The sequence below is a fragment of the Meles meles genome, chromosome 3, assembly GCF_922984935.1.
Source record: "Meles meles chromosome 3, mMelMel3.1 paternal haplotype, whole genome shotgun sequence".
NCBI classification, from domain to species: Eukaryota; Metazoa; Chordata; class Mammalia; order Carnivora; family Mustelidae; genus Meles; species Meles meles.
The window spans coordinates 80,185,718-80,213,164 of record NC_060068.1 but is presented as its reverse complement, the minus strand read 5'-3'; the positions used below and the strand labels follow the sequence as shown (position 1 = coordinate 80,213,164).

General features: G+C 36.1%; 1 protein-coding gene across 3 annotated transcripts in view; it reads right to left on the bottom strand.

The window, feature by feature from the left end:
• The window catches only part of WDR41 (WD repeat domain 41), a 43,806-nt gene extending 21,095 nt beyond the window's left edge, over positions 1–22,711 (bottom strand). Inside the window, exons 1-5 of one of the 3 annotated variants that reach the window (XM_045999162.1) lie at positions 22,381–22,711; positions 19,615–19,730; positions 8,341–8,389; positions 6,915–7,046; positions 4,190–4,252 (exon numbers count right to left, since the gene is read on the bottom strand). In XM_045999162.1, the coding sequence (XP_045855118.1) occupies positions 4,190–4,252; positions 6,915–7,046; positions 8,341–8,389; positions 19,615–19,730; positions 22,381–22,431 (411 nt within the window). In that variant the 5' untranslated portion in view covers positions 22,432–22,711. Of the gene's footprint in view, positions 1–4,189; positions 4,253–6,914; positions 7,047–8,340; positions 8,390–16,625; positions 16,741–19,614; positions 19,731–22,380 lie in introns of those variants that run through there. The other 2 variants (XM_045999163.1, XM_045999164.1) reach the window with 2 other exon arrangements.
• Between the last annotated feature and the right edge of the window lie 4,736 nt (positions 22,712–27,447).

The following is a 27,447-nucleotide window of genomic DNA, read 5'->3' as shown; positions in this document are numbered from 1 at the left end:
TTTAGTTGTACTCTGCCCGCACATGACTCTGAGTGAGAAAAATAAAAAAGAAAAGGTTCTGGTAGTCTTGTCTAAGCAAAGGGTAGGGTTGCTTTTAAAGCTGCTGGAACAAAAGGGTTGAAAATAATGAGGTTTATATTTCAAAAGTTCTTACCCTGTCTAATCTTGGAATGTTTAATAATATCAGTATTTAATATTTAAGTATCAATATTTAATAATATACTTTGTTCCTTTTTGCCAAATAATATTCCACTGTATGGATACAGCACATTTATCTATCCTTAGTTGGTAGACATTTATACTAGTTTTGTGTTATATATAGTGCTGCCATGAACGTTCACATACAAGTTTTTGTGTGGACATAATTTTCATCTCCTGACAATGAAATAGGAATACCTAGGACTGAGACCGTTAAGCCAAATGGTAACTCTGCTTAACATTCTGATGAACAAACAACTTCCAAGGTGGCTTTACCATTTTATAATTCCAGCAGCAACGTATGAAGGTTCCCGACTGTCTCCTTATCAACACTTATTATATTATCAACACTTATTAACCTGTCTCAGGTATTAGCCTCTAGTGTATATGAAATAGTATTGCAAAAAATATTGAAATAGTATTGCAAAAAAATAATGGTTTTGACTTGCATTTCTCTAATACTTAATGATGTTGAGCTTCTTTTCACATGCTTACTGGCCATCTGTATATATTCTTTGGAGAAATCTTCCAAATTATCTATTTTTGAATCGGTTGTCTTTATTGCTGAGTCTTAAGAGTTCTTTATATATTCAGGATACAAGTTCCTTATCAGATATATGATTTGCAAATATTTTCTCCCATTCTATGGATTGTCTATTCACATTCTTGATAGGGTTCTTTGAAGCATAAATGCTTTTCATTTTGATGAAATGCAATTTATCACTTTTTTTGTTACTGTTTTTTTGGTGTCATCCAAGATCACAAATATTTTCTCCCATATTTCTTCTAAGAGTTTTTACAGTTTCGGGTTTTATTATGATCTCTGATCCATTTTGAATTTTATATATGGCATGAGGCAGGGATCCAATTTTTTTTTTTTTCATGTGGATATCCAGTTGACCCAGCATTATTTGTTGAAGAGACTATTCTTGCTCTTTTTGAAAAGTCTTGGCATCCTTGTCAAAACTCAAGTGATCAAATATGTGAGGTTTTATTTCTGGACTCTCAATTATATTTCATTGATCTGTATGTCATCCTTACCTAGTACCACACTGTTCTAATTACTATAGCTTTGTAATAAATTTTGACATTGGGAACTTTGAATCTTTTAGCTTTACTTTTTATTTGCAAAATTATTCTGGGGTCCTGTGCACTTCAGTATGAATTTTAGGGATCAGTTTGTCAATTTCTTGGGGGGAGGGAAGCCTGCTGGGATTTTGGTGGAGTCAGTGTCCAATGTACAGATCATTCTGGGTACTGCTGCAATCTTAACAATATTAAATCTGATCCATGAATATAGAATGACTTTCCAGTTCCTTAGATTTTCTTAGTTTATTCCAGAAAGTATTTTGTAATTATTCATGTGCAATTCTCTTGTTTCTTCTTTAAATTTGTTTCTATGTATTTCATTCTTTTGGATGCTACTGTAAATTCATTTCCTTAGTTTTTCTAAATTTTCTTTTTTCTTAATTTCATTTTTGGATGTTTGTTACTACTGTATAGGCATACAATTAATTTTGTATATTTATACTGTATACTGAAACCCTGCTAAATTCATTTATTGGTTCTAACAGTTTTGGTTATCAATTTAAGAACTAGTATATAGATCATGTCACTTGTAAATACAGTTTTATTTCTTCCTTTTCAATATGGACGCCTTTAATTTCTTTTTTATTGCCCACAACACTCAAGAGTGTCATCCTTGTCTTCTTCCTGATCTCGGCGGTTGGGGGGGAGGGGGAGTTCCAGTTAGTCTTTCACCATTAATATGGTGTCAGCTCTGGGGTTTTCCCAAATGTCCTTTATTATGCTGACGAAGTTCTCTCTATTCTTAGTTTGTTGACTGTTTTTTTTACCATGAGAGGATGCTGAAGTCTATCAAATGCTTTCTCTACATCTACTCAGATGATTGTGTTTTTTTGTCCTTTATTCTTACTATGGTATATTACAGTTATTGATTTTTCAAATGTTAAACTAAGATAAGTCTTATTTGGTCATGGTGTATAATCCTCTTTATATGTTGTTGATTTGCTAGTATTTTGTTAAGGATAATATACTTCTTTTGCCACTTAATATCTTATTAGGATTTTCCAAACTCCTTATGAATTCTCTGAAATACCATTTTTAGCATATTTATCTACTGCAATTTAAGTATTTTCCTATAAGACATTTAGGATACTGCCAATCAACCATTTATAAAATATATCTTCAATAGACATTTTTGTTCATAAATCTCTGCCTAAGGTTTTGTTTGTTTTCTGTAATTTCCTTTGAAGAGTTCTCTATAAGTAGAATCTCTGGGTCAATTCATGTCATCATTTTTTTTTTTTTTGGTTTTTTTTTAAAGATTTTATTTATTTATTTGACAGACAGAGATCACAAGTAGGCAGAGAAGCAGGCAGAGAGAGAGAGGGAAGCAGGCTTCCTGCTGAGCAGAGAGCCCGACCCAGGACCCTGGGATCATGACCTGGGCTAAAGGCAGAGGCTTCAACCCACTGAGCCACCCAGGCGCCCCTCATGTCATCATTTTAAAAATTTTCATTAATAACGTTAAACTGCCTTCTAGGAATATCATCAACTTATACTCTCAACAGCAAAAAAAAAAAAATGCCAACTTCATCCTTTCCTTGCTAATATGAACCCTTATAAAAATTTTAATAACTCAAAAAATAGTATTTCTTATATTTATTAGGAATCTGATTTTAATAAATTATCTCTTCAAGGAGAACTGAATCCCTGAAATAAGGTGAGTGAAATGCTATTTTTCACAGTGTCTTATGTGAAACATGATCACAGCAGGAGTAAATACAACCATCGAACTAACGTTAGAGTAAAACCTCTTCAAAAAGTACTTTCACCACACTGGAATAAGATACCTCTTAATGATCAGTTCCTATAAACAGTTCACCAAAGGAATTTGTCCAAAATACACCAAACTTTTTCTTCTGAATATTCTCTACTCCTTCAGTTCACGTATTTCCACTTGAAACCTTGTGACCTCTATCAAACGGCAGGGGTATTTCTTAAGGAATTTTTAAAAAGCACCTTTTCAGATCAGATAAAGCCTAGAAATTCTCATCAAATCAATACTTTATTAACTTGCTCAAATACAGTCCACGGTTAAATTGGATACAAGTATTTCTGGACACTTTCTTCTCCTCAGAAACTCTACTAAATTGATAAGAAGAGCAAGAGTAGCATGAGATGGCTACCACAGATGATGCCTTTTAAGAAAAAAATCAAATACCTTGATTACTGGTACAAAGCAATTCTTTTAACATTAAAAAAAAATTGTTAGCTCCAATGTAAAGACAAATTATCCTTAAAACAAATAAGGAAACATCACATTTTACAAGACCAGTTCCTCAAACTTGCTGACAATACTGAAAAAGAGTGGCATTTTCTAAGAACATCTGAGGTAACTTCTGTAGGAATCAAAGTAACAAGGTCTTCTCCAACATGGGGCAGAATTTGTATCATGTGATAAGCCCCAATTAATATTTGTTTGTAAAATGAAAGGAATTAAGAGTAGCAGCCTATTAGCCACACAACATTTCTTTGGAACTAAGTAATTCATTTGTCTCATCCTCATGACTGTATAAATAGCAGAGACTGAGGGACAAATAAATCCATGTTTTTAGTTCAAAGTACAAAAAACAAACAAACAAAAAACCCCAAAAAACAGACTAACTACTGGAATAGTCATTCTGCAAGTAACATATCTTTCTAAAATTACCTACAAGAAACATACTCGGTACTATCCTTTTCCTTATGTTGTTACATATTCACCCCTGGATCTAATTTTAAGTTCAAACATTCTAACATTTAATACAGAAGCTCTCAAAAATCCAGTCTTAGAGCAATCAAATGACCGTAGGTACGTGTGGAAGAAATAATTCCTAAAACCAATAAAAGAAATTTCATCTAACTTATTAAACATTTTTTCTGAAACAAAAACATTATTACTAGTAAATAACGCACAAGATTTTACCTTTACAGTAGACTGGAAGCTGGATACTTTCCGAACCTGTCTGCCGGTATCACAATCCCATAAGTAAACTTATGTTAAGAAATAATTTCTAAACAAACGTTAAAATCTCAATTAGGAGATAACTTTTCTAATAATTAAATTATGAATGTTACATACTCAGGTAGAAAAATCTTGAAGTAAAGCATAAAATATTTATCATTTATACTATTACTAAAATGAAATCATATAGTAAGTTATCAACTCAGCATAGCAAGCTTACAATCTAAAATAAGTTTGAGGCAAATTTTACTATCAAACTATGTGAAAATGTCAACAAAATGAGTGGTCTGAATACTGAGTATTTATAGGCATTAAAGAGTTTTACAAGTGTTTAAATTTTAAGACTTACTCTCTAAAACTGTCCACCATAATCTAATAAACATTGAACGAAGTATTTACACCCAAAACTGTCAACTCCATTAATTCTCACTTGAAAGCTCCTCAACATGCATGGCATGATTTATTACTATTCTACTAATTCAAAGAACCCTGTGCCAGTGTATTACTTGTAAACATATTTAAAACCATTAAAGGACCTCCATTAAGTGTCTGAGGTTAGTTTGACTTAAGGAGCATAACAATTTTCCAACTTTTCACCCCATTTCCTAAAGTAACATATACATTTTACAGCATCTTTGGGCACACATTTATAACCTGCAGACAAATATATATACATATATACGTACACACACACACACGTAAATGAATAGAGTTAAGACTCACTTGACAAAAATTAAAAATTTATCTTCAACATTTAACTAATAAAGTTTATTAATAGTGGAGACTCAAGCAGCCTGGAATTATTTTTAACAAGAAAATCAGTGAAGAAAATGTCTCTATACCATCATTTTAAGTGAAGTTTATATTGACACTGTCTCAACTACTCATCTCCATACTATAACAGCCACTTAGTAATTGCCTCTAAGATTATAGTACCTTAGGAATGGTCTAATAAAAACAAAGTATTTTAAATTCTGTTTTTGCAGATTATACTGATACTGAAAACAAACAAAAAGTTTAGGCCCTAAAATAATATTTGTCTCAATGGAACAGCAGTAATAAAGTCACTCTGACTCAAACCTATGTAATATTGCTTATGCAACACTGTCATCACAAAACACACTTTACCGCATGTAAATCTTACCGTGAAATTTTTTCACCTATTAGCAATCTGTCTAGAAATCACTTGAGCTAATGAGCTCATTTAAAGTGCACTATGGGGCACCTCGATGGCTCAGTCAGTTAATCATGTGCCTTCAGTCAGGTCATGGGATTGAGCCCCTGTCAGGCTCCCTGCTCAGCAGGGGAGTCTGCTTCTCCCTCTCTTTCCACCCCGCCCTCCTTCTCATGGTAAGGCTTGCAAGCATTCGCTCACTAATAAATAAATAAAATCTTTAAAAAAAATAAAGTGCACAATAAGCTCTGTCCTGGTTCTGAAGAAGCCCAGGAAACACCTACTCCTCTGCGCATACTCCAAAACTTACTTCCCTAATGCTTCAAACTATTTAAAACAGAATTCTCAGGTAAGCACAGACTATTTAAAGCTAATCTTTGATACCTTTTTTTATTAAAAAAAGTAAAATTAAAGTTTTCATTAAGTATTTGGCCAAGGCCTTCACAAGTCTAATTCCTCATATAAATATTAAAGGCTGAATTTGTTTAAGGAAAATATTTTATGGAAGGCAGTATTATATAGTGGTTCAGAGTTCTGACCCTGCAGTCAGACTGCTTGCCGTCTGTCCTCGAATAGCTGTATGACCTAGGACAAGTTATTTAAACTCCCTGTGCCTCTCTTTTCTTTTCTGGAAGTGAGAATAATAACACTTATTATAAGAATTAAACATGTTATATATGTATATGGAATATATGTAAAAACATATGTAATATACGTTAAATAGAACAATGCCTAGCACACATAAGTGCTCTCTACAAAACTTTACCATTTTGTTACACTTTAAATTTTTACCTACAAGTTGGCCAGGGTGGGAGGGGGGAGTTTACTTTTTTTTCCCCCCTGCGTTTTTTAAATTTATTTATTTTTTCAGCGTAACAGTATTCATTGTTTTTGCACCACACCCAGTGCTCCATGCAGTACGTGCCCTCCCTATTACCCACCACCTGTTCCCCAATCTCCCACCCCCGCCCCTTCAAAACCCTCAGGTTGTTTTTCAGAGTCGGGAGTTTACTTTTTAAAATTGTTTTTAAATACTAAATATTAAACACTGAGCAGATGGTAATTCACTTTTCTGCCAAGCTCAGATGTTCAAAAGGTTCTTATGGGTTTGGGGCCATTACATTTCTTTTGCTGTACAGTGCTCTACAAACACAAATGTGAATTATTCTCCAGTCTAACTCGTCTTCGTTTCTCTAAATTGAAAAGCAAACTGAGATAAGTAAGTACTTTTAAGCCCAAATTCTCCATTTTCTATAACTTGATATAATAGTAACTCTGGAAAGAACAGCTTTAGTCATGGGGTTTTCATCAATAATAAGCCTTTACCTATTTCCAGTCTAATACTTTTCAGATGCCTAATACTTTTAAGAAGTGTATTATGAAGACTAGAGCAAAATCATTTTTGCTAAAATGAATGTACAGACAAGCCCTCAAAGGCTAAAAACTAATAATGTATATACTGGTCCCTTGGGTCACTATAGCTATTTCATCTTCTTCCAGATTTAAGGATATAATAACTGTTCTATCAGCAGAAGCTGTCAAGATCAGTTGATTTTTTTCTTCACAAGCTTCCAAGGAAGGAAATGTAATAAGAGCTGTTATCTTTTGAGTGTGTCCATTAAGTTCCAGAAGTTTTTCTCCTGTCTGAAATACCAATAAAAATTTTAATAGGCTCATATCATTTTTATAACTTAAATAATCTTAAATGACAACATTAATTAAGAAGAATCACCATGTACAAAATACATAATTCCATTTTTGATTACCTAGATGTTATAACTTTTTTTTTTTTTTTTTTAGATGTTATAACTTAACTTTAAGCAATCAAATAGAATCTAAACAGATACTGAAAGAATGGCCATAAATAATTATTTTCTAATAGAAAATACTAATTTTTACATGGAAATTTATTTTTTATTATGTTTTGTTAGTCACCATACAGTACAAATCATTAGTTTTTGATGTAGTGTTCCGTGATACACTGTCTGCATATAACACCCAGTTACATGACAATTTAAAGGGATATTCTTGAAACCATACTGTGTAGTTTTAAGAATTGTGTAAATTAAGCATAAAAATATCAGTTACTAATCTGGGGGAAAAAAAATAAGGAGCCTCATTACCCAAGTATTTGTTATCTAAATCTCCAAAACTAAAATGTTGAAGGAAATAAAAGCATAACACCAACACTATACATATACTGTACACATCCCGGAGTAGTTCAACCACTCATAAAGTCAGGCTCCACTCCATCTCTAACACCAGCATCTATTCCTATCTATTCAGTGTCTTCAGCTATCAGTCTCTCACAGATTTTCCCAAGTAGTAAACACATAAAGATCCAATGTAAATAAAACATAAATTGCAAACCCTTCCATGGTTGCAGGATTTCATGAACATGGTGAACACAATGTTAAATAACTGCTTTCATGACTGGAAAAGCCACTGAAAAATGAGGATCTGACAGTCAGACCAGATAACAATCCAAATAACAGGGAGAAGATACATGCTTCAGAAGAGAATAATTTGAATATCAAAAGATCAGCCTTAAAAATCTGGTGAAGCCTTAAATATTTTTGAAAAAAATTAGCCTTTTATTACATTCCTATTAAAGTGAAACAAGAGAGAAATATTGTATTTATACTATCACACAATTTTGAACTAAAAATTCTATCTCCCACAAAATCAACACTTGATTCATTTTCAGAGTCAGTGCATAGTTGCTGATAACTTAAATTTTGTTCAGTAAGATTAAACTTTCCCTATTAGGAAATACTGACCCCCATTTTAAATGGGTTCAGGCCAAGGAGGCTTTGTCAAGTATTTATTAGTTTCAGTATACTTATATACAGGTATATGCCCAGATAGTGTTTATGAATGCAGACTCATCTACGCAGTCCTGTCTTTATTACACAATTCACATAGAATTAATACACACCTGGACATTCCACACAACTATAATTCCGTCATCACCAGCAGATGCAAATCTGGGTAGAGAAAAAAGGTAAAAGAATAAATTAAAAAAAAATTTCTGGTGATATTTATAGGCTAAAATTTCTAAGAATTATCAGAATTTATTAATGGTATTTTAACTAATATTAATCCTGATTAAGTTAAGCTAATTCAACAAATAATTATAGACTACCTTCTAAGTTTTATGCCAGGTATTGAGATCCAAAGATAAATAAAACCATTCACAGTATTACAGTGAATCAACTGCTAAAACTCTACGAAAGAGGGAGACCTATAAATAAACTTTAAAGTCATTTCTGGCTTTAAAAATATAATTAAACCCCGACAGGTGATATGAAACCAAACTGAGGAAGAGCTTCACTGATAGGAAGTGGTATTCCAAGAGTGGAACAAAAGAATCACATCTCCAGATAAGTTCACTACTTCTATTATTTTCTCTGTAAGGATTTTTTAACTACTATCTAAAGCCAAAATCTCTCCTTTGCTCCACTTGCCTCTGTCTTTTCATGTAAATACTGTGTTCTTAATTTGGAAGCTTTGAGGTTTTTTTGTGGGTTTTTGTTTTGCTTTTTAGTGGAAATACTTCAAATGCAAAATGGCAAAGGAAAGTTTATTTCCTGCCATGAAAAAAGAGCTGTGATGAACTCAGTTATAGCTTCTCTCTGCTCTTTACTTCCCATTCACTATACATAAAGGAATAATCATACACACTTTGTATCCATGATACAAAGAATGCCAAGGAAAATAATTTGCTGTACATGATTACTCATCACAGTGAATGCATTATAGTAAAATCAAGAAACCATTGTTCTCAATGTCCCAACACAGCAGTATACAGCAATAACACCATGTCAGGTAATTTATTAATAATGTAGAACATAAGTTTGTTAATGATTCTTTAACAAATCAAAATTGATCCAAAGTTGTTCCCATATCACTTTTTTTTTTTAAGATTTTATTTATTTATTTGACAGACAGAGATCATAAGTAGGCAGAGAGGCAGGCAGAGAGAGAGGAGGAAGCAGGCTCCCCGCTGAGCAGAGAGCCCTATGCGGGGCTCGTTCCCAGGACCCTGAGATCATGACCCGAGCCGAAGGCAGAGGCTTAACCCACTGAGCCACCCAGGTGCCCCCCCCATATCACTTTCATTCACTGAAAGTCTAACATTTGTTTTTGAAAAGAAGAGAAAGAAATGGTATTATACAAAGCCAGCTATGAACTATGCCTAACTGGCCCCTTATAGTTAGCAACCATAAATAATGATAATCCACTGGCAACTATGACATTTAAAAAATGTGTTCTTCCTTACAAGACAGTTAGTGGGTTTCACAAGATCTGGGTGTCCTGAATTACAGGAAACATACAAGTCTGTCACTGGGGAATTGATACACTAAGACAACAAAAGTTACTTTGTTACTGAGAGTATCAGGAAATTCTAATCAATTTTACCACTATATGAGATCCATAAAATCTCACTACTTCAGTCACGTAACAATTTCCTTAAAAATCCAAACTGAGCTTCAATTTCTAATTTCTCATGCTCAGTTTCAGAGTCCCATAAGTAACCGTTGTCTTTACTAGCTCTGACAATTCCCATACTCATTTCAGTACTCATTTCTAAATCCTTCAATTATATCTCCTACTATAGGAGCTAAGAGATTATTCAGGAGACGGGAAACTGGTAAAATACAACCTCACAAAGTCTGTTAACAATTTTTTTAATATAGAACTACCTATCTTTTTAATGGAAGGACCTTTAGAACTTCCTAGGTAACGAGTAAGAAATCACATTCAGAATTTTTTTTTAAAACAATGCCAAACATTATTTCAAAATGAAGTATAGAAAAAATCTGGAAATTAAAGAAAAAAACAATCATTTTTAAATTAAAAATACAATTTCTTATTTAATAACACATATTTTTCTGAATCAAAATACTAAACAATGCCTAAATATCAAAAATAGTTGATGGATGTCAGTGTTTAATAGCTTATGTTTCTAGGCCTATTGATTTCTTTTTATTTGTATAGTGATGGTGAGGAGGCAGGACTCAAGATCCTTTCTTTGGTATAAAACATCAATTTCTATTGATTCTTGAAACTCTTATAATTGCTTTTCTCCCTTATAGAAGACTGCAGGTTTAAAATACATACTCTTTTCTAACCCTGATTTTTAACTTCTCATTATTGTTTTATCATGTCTGAATCTCATGAGTTCACAATGAGAGATGACTGAACGGTTGAGAGTTAAGAAATGAGATATAGAGCATTTCACCTCAAACTTTAATTCAATCAGTAGTGAACAAAAGTTAAATCTAAACAATGCTCAATAGTAATGCATGAAATCACAGCCAATTTTTTATTGCTCACAGGTCAATTACCTTGTTGGTGGATATTCAGGCCTTTCAATTTTCTTATATAGTCTATTGCTGCGTTTTTCTTTCTTTCTTTTTTTTTTTTTTTTTTTGGCCATCTCAGTATTTATTATTACCTCCTCTAAAGAGAAAACATGAAGCTTAGAAATGCAAATCAATATAACTTTGCTACATATTAGTATCTCCCATAAAATAATGAATAAAGGGCTAGGAGATCATTTGCAAATTACAATTATCCATGCTATTAGGATGGATAATTGAAAACTAGCTACACTTTATCAGTTTATCTTAAACTATAACCAGTTCATCCTAATCAGTCAAGCACATACTTTAGCCACCTGCAAATCAGAAATGAACATTCAACCCAAGAATTCCTAATAGTAAGATACACTGTAATTGCTAAAAAGAAGTAATGAACTATAAAAAAAGAGTAATTAAAATTCCAGTAAGGTTTAAACTATTCAATGGAAGGAAGAACTGTGGCTGTACTGCATTAAAATTACATATAATAATTTTTTAAAACATTCTAAATTCATAGAATCCAAAGATTCAAATCTACAGTTATGGTTTTAAGAGAAATGCTTCCTTGGGGCACCTGGGTGGCTCAGTGGGTTAAAGCCTCTGCCTTTGGCTCAGGTCATAGTCCCAGGGTCCTGGGATCAAGCCCCGCATCGGGCTCTCTGCTCAGCAGGGAGCCTGCTTCCTCCCTCTCTCTCTGCCTGCTTCTCTGCCTACTTGTGATCTCTCTGTCTGTCAAATAAATAAATAAAAATATTAAAAAAAAAAGAGAGAGAGAGAGAGAAATGCTTCCTTACTAATTAGTATAAAATGTATTTAGTAAGATTCATGCCGGGTGACAGGAAAATGTCAAGATCAATTAAATGTGGTTCTTGCTTCAAAATCTTAAAATTCAGCAATTGTTTAAAATGTACTGTATTTCATCAACTTTAAGATGTTATCAAGTGTAAGACATTCTATACTGCCAATTATAACTGAAAGACACCAACAATTATAGGATGTCTCCAAATTTCAGAGATTTTAAAATAGGAAAAAAAAAACTAGCCTCTTAGCATCAATGAAATATAGTAACTGTCATATTTATTGATGTTTATGATGTGGCACTTTCTAGTCAAACAAATCTCTGATTATCTCTAGCAGGTTTAAAGCACTAAAGAAATGCTTTTTCAATGAATAAATTAATGAATAAGCAAACACTGAAGTGTTGCAAGGGCTCCGTAAAATAGACGATCATTAAGTGTATTAAAGTAACCTCATTTTTCTTTTTATCATTGTTAACATATCAATATACTGTCAAAACAAAAATTAAAATTAAAAAATTTAAACCTGGAATAAATTCCTTTTTTTCATGTTCCTGTCCCATATGTATATGTATATGCATATACCTTTCAACTTGAAACCACGTCTTCAAGAATGCTCATTGACTAAATGACCCAGAAAAAATTGTATGTATGAAAAGAAGTTTAACAAGGTGAAGTATGATTTAATGAAGAACGCTAGCAGAGCTTCTAGAATGTTCCATCCTCTCTTACTGATTATGAGAACAAAACTGATCATGAGAGTTGATCCACTCACTCATTCAAGAAATATTAAACACTAACTATATATTAAGCATTAAATGTAATTATATGTGTATTTGATAATACATATTTGATACTGAAAGTAAAGCTCAAAAGAATAGTTCTTGCCGGGGTTCCTGGGTGGCTCAGTGGCTTAAAGCCTCTGCCTTCGGCTCAGGTCATGATCCCAGTGTCCTGGGATTGAGCTCCACATCAGGCTCTCTGCTCACCAGGGAGCCTGCTTCCCTTCCTCTCTCTCAACCTACTTGTGATCTCTGTCAAATAAATAAATAAAAATCTTAAAAAAAAAAAAAAAGAATAGTTCTTGCCTTTGAAAAACTCAGTCTACATTACTAAGTAATGCTATAGGGTCCAGATCACAAATCCATTGAGAATTCCCATTTGTACTCATTTCAATTTATAGAAGTCATTCCCTTTAAACACCTTCCCTTTGAACATCTCCGAGAAAGTACTCTCATTCTTGCCAACTGTAAACTGAAAAGTACAGCAAAGCTTTGCAAAGATCTGTATAACACAAAATATTTTCACAAGTAATTCCTATGTCTATTACTTAAGGGCTTATTTAACAGTTCTTATTCATTTAAATTCATTTCAATTAGATCAAAGGTGCTATAGATTCACATACAACCTTAGAGGACACAATGAAAGGTACAGTCCATAAAACTTCCTGTACTCATTATCTACCAAAAAGCACTGGAAAAATAAATATAGAACATTATTACGGCAAAACGCAAAATCCCTGTGGTTAACTAACTCCCCACCCAATCCACAAGTACTTTTGAATGCATGATGCAACTAAAATAGTATATATTTCTTACAATAAAATAGAAATGAAAAATGGTACAATATTAAAAAACCCAACCAAACCAAAAAAATAGAAGACTTTCATTTCAAATAGATTTTTACTTATCTTAGATATTAGAACTACTTGAAGAAAATCAGAGAAGTATGTTGAAACTTGTGAGAGAAGCAGAAGGAAACTCGAAAGTGTTTTCATGAGCCACGCACACTGATGTCACTGATCCTTTCAAGAGATTTACTGGAACAACCACCGAACTTTTTTTTCTTAAGAAAAATGCATACATTAACATAACTCTAATACCTGAATGTCTAAGGTCCCTTTTTTAGCTCACACACAATGAAGGTGGGATGATTCCATAGTTTTCATGGTCAATAGGAAAGGTAAACCCTTAGTAAATTCTCCCCTCTCCCAAATCACAAAGAGAAAGCTAAACTACAACATCAAAGTTTACAAATACTAGAAAACCAAAACTCCCTAGGACTTCTATCAGGGGAAACCTCCATTCACTTGAGCTCAAGCTTCTGTGAAAGAATTTCTACTACTAGAGAAACATCCCTGGCCTCTCTCTGCCCCACTGGTCAAATAAATGAGTGTACGAGAATGAATTAAGAATGCTCGGTTCAGACCCTGCAGGCTTTTCTCTGAGGGTTTATCTGTTTCTATAGGGGAAACATTCTGCTCCGCCCTTATTTTTGAAGTAAGCCTGCATCTGAGTGGGAAGCGTGCAGATGTCCAGGTGTGTACCAGTGATCTGAGTGAATAAGTCTACCTAACTCAAGATGAAGTATTAGAAATCACTAGGGTTATATATCAAAGCCAACATCCTTTAACCCAGCTTTTTGCCAGGAATTAGTTTTTATGTTCAGGTCCATCTGTGTGATTCCTGCACCTAATATCTCCGAAAAAGTTTTATTCTGAAACAAAAATACCTTTTAAATTGGCATTATTATTTCCACTATATCAAATATGTATCATTTTAAAATTTTTTATCACAGATAACTTAAATATACATTCAAGTATACACAGTGTAACAAAAATTCCAGGTATTCCTCATCTCTCTTCAATAATTATCAACTCATGGCCAGTATTGCTTCCTCTGTACACACCCAAGCACCCCCTGGAGATTACTTAGAAGTAAATCCACTAACTACATGTCATCAGTAAATATTTCAGTGTGTATCTTTTAGAATTCCTTTATATCAGGACTAAAAAAACCATTTAATTTCTTAATATCACCACGTATTTAAGAATCAAATTTCCCTGTCTCAGGATTTTTTTAAGTTTATGAGAAGCAGGATCTAAATAAAGTTCATAATTGCAGTGGTGGATTATCTCTGAAGTCTCGTCTGTTCTATTCATCCCTTCTTCTAGTTTTCTCCCTGCAATTAAACATCTGTCTCACAGAGTTCTGACAGTCTGGATTTTGCTAGCTTCCTTCCTATGCAATCATTCAACATGCACCTTTGTCCCCTGTATTTCCGGTAAATTGATATAACTAGAGACTTAACCAGATTTAAATCTGACTTTTCGGTAGGGCCATTTCATTGGGAGTTCATATACTCCAACAGGAAATGTAATTTCTGGTAGTCTTTGTTTTGTGAGCATGTGATGTTACCAACCACTAATAAACTGTCTATATTTGTTATGAGAGGTTGCAAAATTACAATATTCCAATTTCATGATCCTTCCTAGCTTGAATTCTTCCATAAAGAGAGATTTCCTCCCATCCATTATTACTGATCCCAAGATATAGGAAAGGCAACATATATCTTACAGATATCTCTTCAAGAGAGGAAGCTGCCCAGCTCTGAGGAATGTGGTTAACATGCCTCCAGCTGTTCATTTTAGGGTCCTTTTCAGCTTTCAAGCCAAAGTCATACTATCTCAGTTGGCCCCGAGCCAAAAAAATTAAACAGGGCCGTGGACCCGGAAGCACATTCCTGGATGGCTCTCAGCAAACAACTAAGCAAGGCAAGGTTAAAAGCCCCATTTATTTCTATCCAACACAGAATTCCTCTAAAGAGCATTCTTTCCTCCAGAGGTCCCCACTGGGCCTAAAGAGCCTTTGTCAGAGCTACACCACAGTCTGAGATAGCTCCCTTTGTCTAATCCTGCTTCCTCTGTTTTCCCTTCATTGATGTCTCTCTCTAATAAACAAACCATTTTTGTGCTTAATTCCATTTTGCTATCTGTTTTGCAGGGAACTCTGGTATTAAAAAGGTCTAAATCACCTTGACTACTGATCTCTATTCTCTGAATGTTAGTGAGAAAGATCATTTTAGCTTAAGAATATTTCCTTAAAGATGTAACATACTGTTTGTTGTCAGTGAATTACCAAACTGGCTGAGTCTGTTTAGAGTCTTGTGAATGTACAGCTTCACCAGCTATCCTAGGGGCACATTCTGTTCTCCACTCTGGCATTTCATGGGTCACCTGATTCTTTTCCAGTCATGATCACCATCCTATATAACCTTGTCTGTTTCCTGGAGGAGCAAAGAATGGTCAAATAAGCAACAAAGAAAACTATTCTTAAAATGTGTTATGAACTCAGTTTAGTTTAATGTGTCAAATGCTAGAGTATTACATGCAATTTTAGCACAGTCCATTTTTTGGAAGACTCTTGCTGAGGCTTAGCCTTCTTTAGTGATCTCCCAATCAATATGACCCTCACTTCATGTTCAAAAAACAGTAAGAAGAAAAGAAAAGGCAGCTGTCTGTTAGGTTATACAGGATTTATTTGGTATCTTCAAAAACCAATCTGTGAAAATTTTCCACTCACTGATTTTAGCTGAGCCGCCAAGAAAACAAGAAAATCCTTCTGCAAAATTCTCAATAAAATGATATTATCTAAAGACCTGAAGCGTGAAACCTGGATTACAACAGCTGACCAAAACACCAGAATGTAAGGTCCACAAAAATTAAATAAAAACATAAAAAGAATAATATACACTTCTGTAATTTGACCATACAAAAATAATGTACCCTAGCGGTGGAAAAGATAATTCTAAATTATCTAAACTACTAAATTAAGAATGAAAATGTAATATGAAATGAAATGAAAACTATAAATATCTATTTAAATATTTATATAGTTTGTATATTTCTTATATCTTCCTTACCAGTAGTGACTCCTTCATGGTTGTTTTTCTTTTTTTCAGTGCAGAATTAAATTTTTTAAAGCAAAACACACACTGAAACTTCTACAGGTCTTTGACAGGAAAACCTTGTGTCTAACTAGATATAAATTTTCACACAATAACAGCATGAGCACGAAGAATTAAATGTGACTCATATGGTAATATCTTTACTTTATTGTAAAAGCCAAAATGCAGGCTTTTCATCTCTTTCTAGACATTCAGATTCCCTGTGATCGATAACTAACATGGCCACAAATTATTCTCCCTTCCTGTGTCTAGCGGCATTAGCAACAGGACTTAGTCGCTTCTCCCCTCAAGAGGTAGTTTATTTAGCCACTTACGGAGTCTGTGCCGGCTCCTGACTCGCTCTGGCTAATGAAACAGCAGCAAACATGATACAAGGTCCTCAGAGGAGTTTTACATCAGGGCTTGCCCTTTTGCTTGTATTAGAACTCCATGATCACTATGTGCACAGGAACTTGAGCAACAGAGAGAAAGTCCAGTCATCCCGGCTGAGTCCAATATAAACCGTCCAGCCCCAGCCAATTTACCCGTTGACCAGAGATGCATTAAGTAAACCTAAAACAAGATCAGCTGATCCCAGCACAGATGGCGGGGGGGGGGGGGGGGGGGGGGGAGAGGCCCCCCCCAGCTGAGCCCTGCCCAATAACTACCTTCAGTTAGTGAGCTTAGTAAACAGCGGGTTGTTTTAAACCACTACATTTGAGGTGGTAGTTGAGAGAATTATACACTTGTCTGTAATTTTTTACTGTTTAAAGAACATTTACTACTTCATTAAACAACTGATTTATACAGGAGCATCACTGTGGGGGAAAATGGAATCAAATATCAGCATTTGCACAATGATCGTTATTCTACAAGATGGCCTTTTCTGCAGCTTCTTCTTTTATGGTAATAGAGCCAAGAGCACACTTCACAGGACAGATAACAATGAACATGGAATCTTAACGGTTATTCTATATAAAAGATTAAAGATCACATCCTGAAAGTACATTGTATATTTTTTATTTAACTTTCTCAGACAACATGATCTGAGAATTCCTTAAGATCCAATGTTAATGATTATGGCCTAAGAAATTATTTTTTAAACCTACCAAGCAACTTAATATGGTAAAATAACAAGAAACATTAGCTGTCCAAATATCCTCTATTTCCAGAAATGTTTAGTTTCAAAGCTCTGACTGGCTGGCTGACTAAATAAACAATGTCTCTCAGAACATATCAACAACGAAGACTACTAAAAAGGTTGAAGATTATTATACTATTGTTTACATGCTATGATTTGGCTGGCTCATATGACAACAAAACAGAGCTGTAGGCTAGTAACATTTATAAGAAGCAAATCTTCTCATATTGGAGGAACATACTGTTACAACATAATTTGGCTGGATTGTGTCCCTGGTTTCTAGAATGGAGCTGGGCTCCTCACACCTCACCTCAGTTTATACAAATGAGATGACTCACGTTGGGCCCTCTAGACAATTTAAGGAGATGGTCTGGCCATGTGAGAAATATGAACCATGTAATTAGAGGGCTGTGCTTTGAGCCACAGATATTAGCCTGACCATTCAACTTGGCATTAGAGTGTGGGGCCAGGGCAGGGAGAGAAAGGCTGGAAACTGAGTTCAATCAGATGGCAAATGACTTAGTCATTTCTATTAATGAACCCCAGTAAAAACTCTGGATATCCAGAGCTTGAGTGAGCTTCCTTGATAGTAATATACACTGATGTTCTTAAAGGGTGACATGTTCTAAGGACACAGAAGCTTTGCATTTGAGGCATTTCTAGACCTGGTCCTGTGCATCTCTGCACTTGACTAGTCCTGCCTGTATCCTTTATAATAAAATTGTAATCCCAAGAACAGTGCTTTCCTGAGTTCTGTCAGTGCTTCTAGTAAATATCCAATCTGAGGGCAGTGGGGATTTTTAGCCAGCTGGTCAGAAGTGGGGGTGGCCTGGCACCCCTGGACACTGCAGCTGGTAATGGAGGTGAGGAGAGTTCTGTGCAGGACTACGCCCCTAACCTGTAAGATCTGACTTAACTCCAGGTAGTGCCAGACTTGCACTGCATCTGGGAAAAGGAATACCAAAGGCATAAAAAAAGGCAGCAAGAAGACAAGGTTAATAGGCATTAGGAGTGATGATCGGGGGCGCCTGAGTGGCTCAGTGGATTAAGCCTCTGCCTTCAGCTCAGGTCATGATCTCAGGATCCTGGGATTGAGTCCCGCATCGGGCTCTCTGCTCGGCAGGGAGCCTGCTTCCTCCTCTCTCTCTCTCTGCCTGCCTCTCTGCCTACTTATTCAACAGCTATCTATTAATTACCTGCTATATGTAAGGCACTGTGCCAGGTACTAAGGATACCACAGTGAATAAGAAAAACATGCCTCCCCCATGAAGTTTAGATTCTAGAGAAGATAAATACTAAATACTTACAAAATTAACTCTAATTGTTTTTATGCTACATGCTACTAAGCATTTAGCTGAATAAGGACTTAAGAGATACAAAGATCAGTAATAAGCTAAATCTACAGTCCTAAAACCTACATACCTCATCACTATTTGCAATTAAACACAACATTGAACATATTGACAAGAAAGTAAATAATGCACATTTTAAAAGGATTTCCTCAATAATAAAAGATTCAGATTACTTACCTTACCTTCCACTAAAAACAGCACATTCCTGGTAGGTACTTCATAGTTAAACATTCCCTATATTTGTTTCTCAAATTTAGGTTCACCTTAACATAACTCCCACTCAAATTCTAAACTCAATCCCTTCCATAAAACTAACAAAAATATTTCTAAGCACTAACAACGGAAAAACAAAAAACCTCAAACAAGGATCACCATCAAGTCACTAGATATAACACTCTGACTTCTGGGCAAAAAATGACTTCGGCACATATCTGATCAAGATGCAGGTATCAATTTCTAGTAAATGTTAGTAATGACCAGAGTTGAAATTTTTAGAAAAGATATTATGAAGTTGTTTTTAAATATATGATTCCTGGGTCCCTGGGTGGCTCAGTCGTTAAGCATCTGCCTTCAGCTCAGGTCGTGATCCCAGAGTCCTGGGATCGAGTCCCATATTAGGCTTCCTGCTCCTTGGGAAGCCTGCTTCTCTCTCTCCCAGTCCCCCTGCTTGTGTTCACTCTCTCACTGTCTCTCTCTCTCTGTGTCAAATAAATAAATAAAATCTTAAAAAAAGAATAAAAATGTTTTTAAAATAAATAAATAAATATATATATATGATTCCCTAGAAATTCTTTCCAAACAGTATGCAATTGGTCAACTAGAGCTTCTTACCTGCACTCATCTAACTGCACCAGAAATCGTACAATATCATGATGAGCTTTCAGTACAAGCAGTTCAGTGTAGGGGTTCTGGGTTTGTTCTTCACCTATTGTCTGTAAAGGAGATTTCTTGTATTGGGGGAAAAAAAAGAAAAGAAAAAAAACGAGAGAGAAAGAAAGAGATTAAGTCATTTATGATAAAAGACCATACTGAAATAAAACTGCGTGTTATTCATCTAAGAATACAAGACTTAAAAAGCTATAAGATACCATGTTCTAATACTATATACTATTTCCCCAATATCAATTAACTACCAATTTAACATACATTTCTCTTACTACAAATCCACATCATGAAATTTTTCCTCTTTGTTAGAACTGTTCTAAGTATCCTTAAACTCAGATCATCACGCTTCAGATTGTTAACTAAAAACAATGTAAGGGGGGGGGGGGATTCTCACCCTTGCCATAAATTTTAGTATTTTCAAGTCACCATAAATTTATGAAAAGGGTGAATTTTATTTTAAAAAATTACACCTCAATAAACCTTTGTGACCTCAAAAATATATATATATATATCAGTGGGCCAATCCAATTTAGTATTCAGATGAGTGTTTCTCAAAACTTGACAGAAACAAACCTGCAGCTCAAAAGGGTAAATATAGACTAAAACCATAACCAAAACATGATAGGCATTCAATACATGAATGCTGACTGAATAAATGAAAGAATGAAATCCTTCAGAGTGGATAAATACAATAAATTTGAGTTTGGACAATACTATTGATAAAGAGGGGCGCCTGGGTGGCTCAGTGGGTTAGGCCTCTGCCTTTGGTTCAGGTCGTGACCTCAGGGTCCTGGGATCGAGCCCCACACCGGGCTCTCTGCTCAGCAGGAGCCTGCTTCCCCTTCTCCCTCTGCCTGCCTCTCTGCCTACTTGTGATCTCTGTCAAATAAAGAAATAAAATCTTAAAAAAATAATAATATTGATAAAGATAATTACTAACATTTAGAGTATTAGGTCACTGCCCATATGCCAGACACTGTGCAAAGCACACGTGGCATATAATTCACTCAACTATTCTGTCTGATTAACCCCCTTTCTGTAGTCAAAGCCAGTAACATTTCATGATAAATGGTTCTTTACCTCTAAACTGCAATTTCTCCAAATTGCCATTAATGAGATTTGGGGCCGGGTAATTTTTTTTTAAGATTTTATTTATTTATTTGACAGAGAGAGAGATCACAAGTAGGCAGAGAGGCAGGCAGAGAGAGAGGAGGAAGCTGGCTCCCCGCCGAGCAGAGAGCCCAATGCGGAGCTCCATCCCAGGATCCTGAGATCACGACCTGAGCTGAAAGCAGAGACTTAATCCACTGGGCCACCCAGTGGTCCCCGGGACCAGGTAATTTTTTGTTGTTGAGGACTATCCTATGCACTGTAGGATATTCAACAGTATGTCAAGTTTCTACATACCAGATGCTAACAGAAATCTAATCTCCCCATCCTGAAAATAAAAAATGTTTCCAGACATAGCCAAATATGCCTTAAGGGCAAAAATCATCCCAGCAGAGAAACAGGGCTAAAACTAGTAGTTTTTGCATCAATGAAGGAAAATCATTGGTTCTGACAAAGTACAAATTGTGTAACCTAACATGCATAAACGTTTTCCACAAAAAATCACCCCCAAAGCAGTGGGTGCTTTTAACCTATCCCATCTCACCTCTACCGGTGGCTCTGATGAGAAAAGCAAAGTGAGAAATTTGAAAACTGTGTACCACTTCCCTCAAATCAAAGTTTACTGTGCATGGCAGAATTAATGAAATTATATGATTAATCAAGTAATCGGGTTAATACAGAATCATCATGTCACCTATGTAATTGTCTACAACTATTCCTGAATGTTTAAGATTTCAGCCTATCTGAAATGAACCTGATCTGAAATTTTTTTTATAGACAGTAAGCCTCCACTGCAAAGGTATAAGGAAGTTAAAAGTGAGAAGTAAGGGTGCTGACTCACAACCCCAACTTTTTATTTTCAACCTTCAAAATAACTATTTCCTATGAGAAATAAAAGGGAATCCAAGTACAAATTCTAATTCTCGGGTGGCATCTGAAATAAATTCCAGACCTCAATCCTTTTAAGATTCCAAAATTATTTTATTCTCAATATTTCAAATGTAAATTACAGTCAATCCAATTATTCAGTCCATGAAGAAAGCGTAACTATAAATAGGAGTTAATTACAAAATCATTTTCTTGACTTTGAAGCAAATCATTAATTTTAAAAAATAATTTTATATTTTTGTTGTTGAATAATCAAATAGATTTTCTATTCCCTGAGCAAGCATGAGTTGACGTTGGGAAGTGACACCAATTCTAATAAACTAAAAAGGTGCAGTCACCACTTGTTGGTAGTTAAGTCAGATACTTTCATAACTAAAATGAAGCTGGTTTAAGTACGGAGAAGACTAGTCCTTGAGCCTGTTGTTGAATCAGAACAGCTTCAGTTTCCTCCTTTTGAAAAGGCGATAGTTAACTTCCCAGGTCTTAGGAGAATCACAAGTTCAGACTAGCTACAGGCAGAGCGTGCTCCACCCACCCCCAACCCCACTTCGCCCTCGGCCCTGTGCCAACCACGCCCTCGACGGCCTCCAAACACGCAGGCTCCGCCTCTGCATGGGTCTCCGGCGTCTGAACCCGAAGTAGGGCTCAGACAGAAGCCACAGCTCAGGGAAGCTTAGCCTCTACCGGGGCAGGCAGGATCGCCTGGGGGTTTACCTCCGCCAGTCCCTGGGGTTCTCGGCCTCCCCCGATCAGCCATCGCAACATCCGCGCAGCCGTACAGACTCGCTGGACCGAGGCCCCAGTCAGCCCGAACTCAGCGCCAGGCTCAGCCTCCCCCTACCTCCGGGACTGCAGCAGCGCAATGGAAACACAAATACTTGCCGCCCGATTTGCCCAAGGAACGATTAAGTACAAGGCCGAGCCGAGAGAAAAGGAAGATTTTTGTCCCCAAAGCGCTGCCGTACTCAGCCACAGAGGTTTGGTTTGGGGCAGCCACCAGGAAAACAGCAGACGCAATCCAGAGCGGCGCGGCAGGGTTCAGAGACGCGCGCAGCGTTCAGAGACGCGCGCAGCACCCAGTGAGCACGCGCGCAGCACCCAGTGAGCCTCGCCTAATTTGCGCTCTGAGCTTAGTTAGCTTCAGCGGCCCCTGGTGGGCATGTGTAGCACTGCACTTGAAGCCCAGAAAACAACCAGCACCAATAGTCCCCTCCTTTTTGGTTGGCTTTTGATCTTCACTTGGCTGGGGGACCGGAAAACCACCACCCACCCCGCGCCAGTTTCCTAAAGAACTGACTGGAGAAGGTATACTGCAGTATATTCTGCATACAAACTAAGCCAGTAGCACGCGTGTACACCAGAATAAATCTGGCCAACATTTATTGTGTACTGTAAAAAAGGTATTTTGCTAAGGAAGGCTTTATATAAATGCTAATGGTAACTCTATTGTCCCTATTCTATAAAAACAAAAAACTCAAAGCTTTTAAAGATTAGTTTTCTTAGGCTAAGAGCTTGAAAGTTACACTGAGAATGGAATACAATTTCCCCACTCCAAAACTGCTGCTCTTGACTGTATGCTAAAATGTTTACCCCAGAATCTCCTTAAATAAGAGAAAGCACTTTATATCCTCTACTGTGACTACGAGACTGTCTTAGGCAGTCAAAGGTTTGTGGTCCTCCACTCCAGCTGCCTATCAGAATAATGCAGGTAGTTCTTTGAAAAATACATACTCCTGGCTCCCACTCCTGACTTACTAAAACAATCTCTATGGTTAAAACATAGGAATTAGGGTTTGGGGAAAGTTTTTCGGGAGATTCTGATGAATAGCAAGGTTTGAGAATCACTGGTGTAGAGACTACTTATACTTAAGTCTACAAAAGTTCATACATAAATCTGCATATGTGATTATTAGGTTCAAATGAGGGTCCTGGCAGTAAATTCTTTCAGAGAATCTAGCCTACTGTTCTACCCAATGTATTAATTCAACAAATATGTGCTAGGTACAGACCTACTGAGATGCAAAAAATCAATAAAATTGCTGCTCTCTAGGATCAAGGCAGAATGTACTGAACACCACTAATAGAGGGCCATATACTCTACTTAAAGGTATATTAGTTAAGAGCAACTGCTCAATCTAACTCCAGGCCCTGGTGAACTGGGATCTCCTGTGATTCATCTTTGTATTCATTTTAAGTGCATTGACAAAGGAACACTCCCGAGAGTCAGGAAAAGATTGTTTCAGTATATGAGCCCCAAATTGTAGTCTGCATGCAACTGAAGATAGACCAAAATAGAGATGGCCCAGCCCCTAGAAAAGGGGTTTCTTAAGTGAAACAAGACCCAGACATACAAGGATTTTGGTCCTGGAAGGTCCATGTTCAAGTGAGACAACATGGTCGCCCAGGTAGTCTATATTTTATCTTTCTGATTTACCACATTCTTTGTGGGCAGTCGGGGGTGGGGGGTTGTGGGGGGTCATCCTACTGCCTCATTAGTCTGATCTAAAGAACATTCTTCTGGTCTCTAAAGCAATGGCTCAGGAGTGAAGACTTCCTCCCTTGGTTCCTTTCAGGACAGCTGAGAAAGAACTTTATAAAAGATTATATGAGATTGATCCAGAGAAGCTGGAGGAGTAGGAAGCACCAGGAATCCCTTTCTCTATCTACACAACAACTGTACTGGCAGGAACTGTATTAACCATCTTGGAGCTCTCACTATTTAAAAGCTTGCAGCTTTCAACGAAATCTTGGCCCTCAGGGAGTCTGGCCACCATTGTTTTAACCCCTATTGACTGGAACTGCTTCCAGAACATTTGAAAGAATAACACATGTTTGGGTTTCTTCCCTTCCCTTTCCCTTGTTTTGGGAGTCACACATTTAAGGATTAGGTCACTCAAAAGCAAATAAATATATAGAGGAATTTAAAAAGCCACCATCACACAGGCTCAAGGAAAGACACTGGCTCAAAAAGACCTGAGGAGACCTTGAGCTTTCAACTCTGCCTAATCCCCAACACAGAGACACCCTTTAACAATAAAAAATAAAACAAAAACAAAAAAAAAAAGAGCAAAATTGAGGGAAGAAAGAAAATCTGATTTTCAGAGTTAACACATTAAAAGATTCAAATGTCCAGTTTTCAAAAAATGCAAAAATCACAGGCATACAAAGAAATAGAAATGTATGGCCCATTCAAAGGAACAAAATTAATTGACAGACACTGATCCTGAGGAAGCTCCAACATTGAGATTACTAGACAAAGACTTTTTAAAAACTGTCTTTTTAAAGAGGTCAAAGAGGGTGCCTGGGTGGCTCAGTTGGTTGAGCAACTTTGGCTAAGATCATGATCCCAGAGTCCCGGGATCGAGTCCCACATCGGGCTCCCAGCTCCAAGGGGAGTCTGCTTCTCCTTCTGACCTTCTCCCCTCTCATGCTCTCTCTCAAATAAATAAATTAAATCTTTAAAAAAAGAGAGAGAGAGACTCAAAGAACTAAAGGAAGACAGGGACAAAGGAAAACAATGCATGAATGAAATAAGAATATCAATAAAGAGAAATACATTATAAAAAGGAACCGAAAGAAATTCTGAGGCTGAAAGTTACAATCACTAAAATGAAAAATTCACTGGAGGGGCTCAAAAGCAGATTTGAGCAGACCGAAAAAAGAAGTAGTGAAGACAGTATAATTGAACAGAGCAAAAAATAAAATAAAGACAAATCTAGGGGACCCAAGGGACACCACCAAATCAATCCACACATAAATTGTGGGAGTCCTAGAAGGCAAGGAAAGAAAGAAAGGGACAGAAAGAATATTTGAAGAAAAAAATGGCTGAAAATCTTGGGGGCTGAAAATGGCCCAATTTTTTTTTTAAGATTTTATTTATTTATTTGACAGAGATCACAGGTAGGCAGAAAGGCAGGCAGAGAGAGAGGAAGGGAAGCAGGCTCCCCGCTGAGCAGACAGCCCAATGCGGGGCTCGATCCCAAAGCCGAAGGCAGAGGCCTTAACCCACTGAGCCACCCAGGCGCCCCAAAAAAGGCCCAATTTTAATGAAAGGCATCAATCTACAAATCCAAAAAACTCAACAATCTCCAAGTATACACACATAATGGAACAGTATTCAGCCATAAAAAGGAATGGAATTTTTGTGTTTCTACATGATTACTTTGAAAACATTATGCTAAATGAAATAATCCAGGCATAGATGGACAAATATTGTATGAATCCACTTATATGAAGTACTTGGAACAAATTCATATAAAAAGAAAGTAGAATAGAGGCTGGGAAGAAATAATTTGAGAGTTACTATTTAAGAGATATTTTATTTTGAGGATGATAAAGTTTTGGGTATACATAATGGTGATGACTATACAACATTGTGAATGTACTTAATACCAATGAATTATACGCCTACAAATGGCTAAGATGATAAATATTATGTGTATTTTACCACAAAAGACAAATAGAATAATGGGACAGAATAGAGTCCAGAAATAGAACCATTTATATAGGGAAACCAATTTTTTTTTAACAAAAGTATAAAGGCAGTCAGTGGAGAAACAGTAGTTTTTACAGTAAAGGGTGCTGAAACATTTTGACATCCATATTCAAATAAATGAACTTAAATCTATATCTCACTCCATATACAAAATTCAAGATGAATCATAGACATAAATGTAAAACCTCAAAGTATAAAACTCTAGAATAAAGCATAGAAAAAAATCTTTTTGACCTTGAATTAGGCAAAGATATATCAGATCTGATCTCAAAAGTACAAATATTAAAAAAAGATACACTGTACTTCATCAAATTAGCATTTTTGCTCTTTAAAAGACACTTGTAAGAGAAGAGGGGAAATATTGTAAATCATTATCTGATTTATATCCAGTATATGTCCTTATATCCAGTATATTCTCAAAACATAACAGGAATCCAGGTCTAGGTAAGATGGAATAAACACACAATGCCTTTTTTCTCTAACTGACCACTGTAAAAACCTGGATAACGCAGCTACTTGCGGATCAAGTAGTACAGCTACTGAGAAAAAAGCGGAATGGGGAAGAAAACTATAATTCACACACGACCAACTCTGCGTCTCTTTCACCTCCAACATCTCTCCAGCCTGAATCCAATGCAGCCTCAAATCTGAAAGTGAACATTATCATTCAGAAAAAGATGCAGAAGAATCACCCTATATCTGACCAAAGGAGTCAGAAAAAAAAAAAGAAAATCCCTAAAAAGTTTAGAGAAAATCTTGGGGGCAATTCATGGAGGTGGAAGAATTCAATCCATTTTCTCTAATCTCTCATGTCAGACTCCAAGATCTCACACAGCGATGGTAGCAGCAACAACGGTTACCAAAAAGAGACCACAGGAGCCAAAAATCCTAAAGGAAAAGAAACTTTTTCATTTGATTAAGTTAAGGCAGCAAGATAGCAGATCCAAAACCTTTTATCAGTTTTTTTCCCCCTGTCTACTCTCCCACCAAATGGTACTAGAGGTGGAACAATTGTGGAAGCAGGTGGTTTCTGACCAGAGATCCAAAAAGAGAAATCTCAAAAAAGCTGAAAGTAGTATACAGATAGTGGAAAGGGAAAACGATTCCATAAAGTTCTGTAGGAACTCCTGGGCTCATTTCTTTCACCTGAATATGCAGCACTCTTTTCCCAATTAGCAAACTAAAGACAGAACGAAAGTAACAATTTCACTTGGCTCCAAGACTAATTACTAGTGGCACACATATGGGACGAATTCAAATAACCCTGCAAAACTTTAAACTGAATC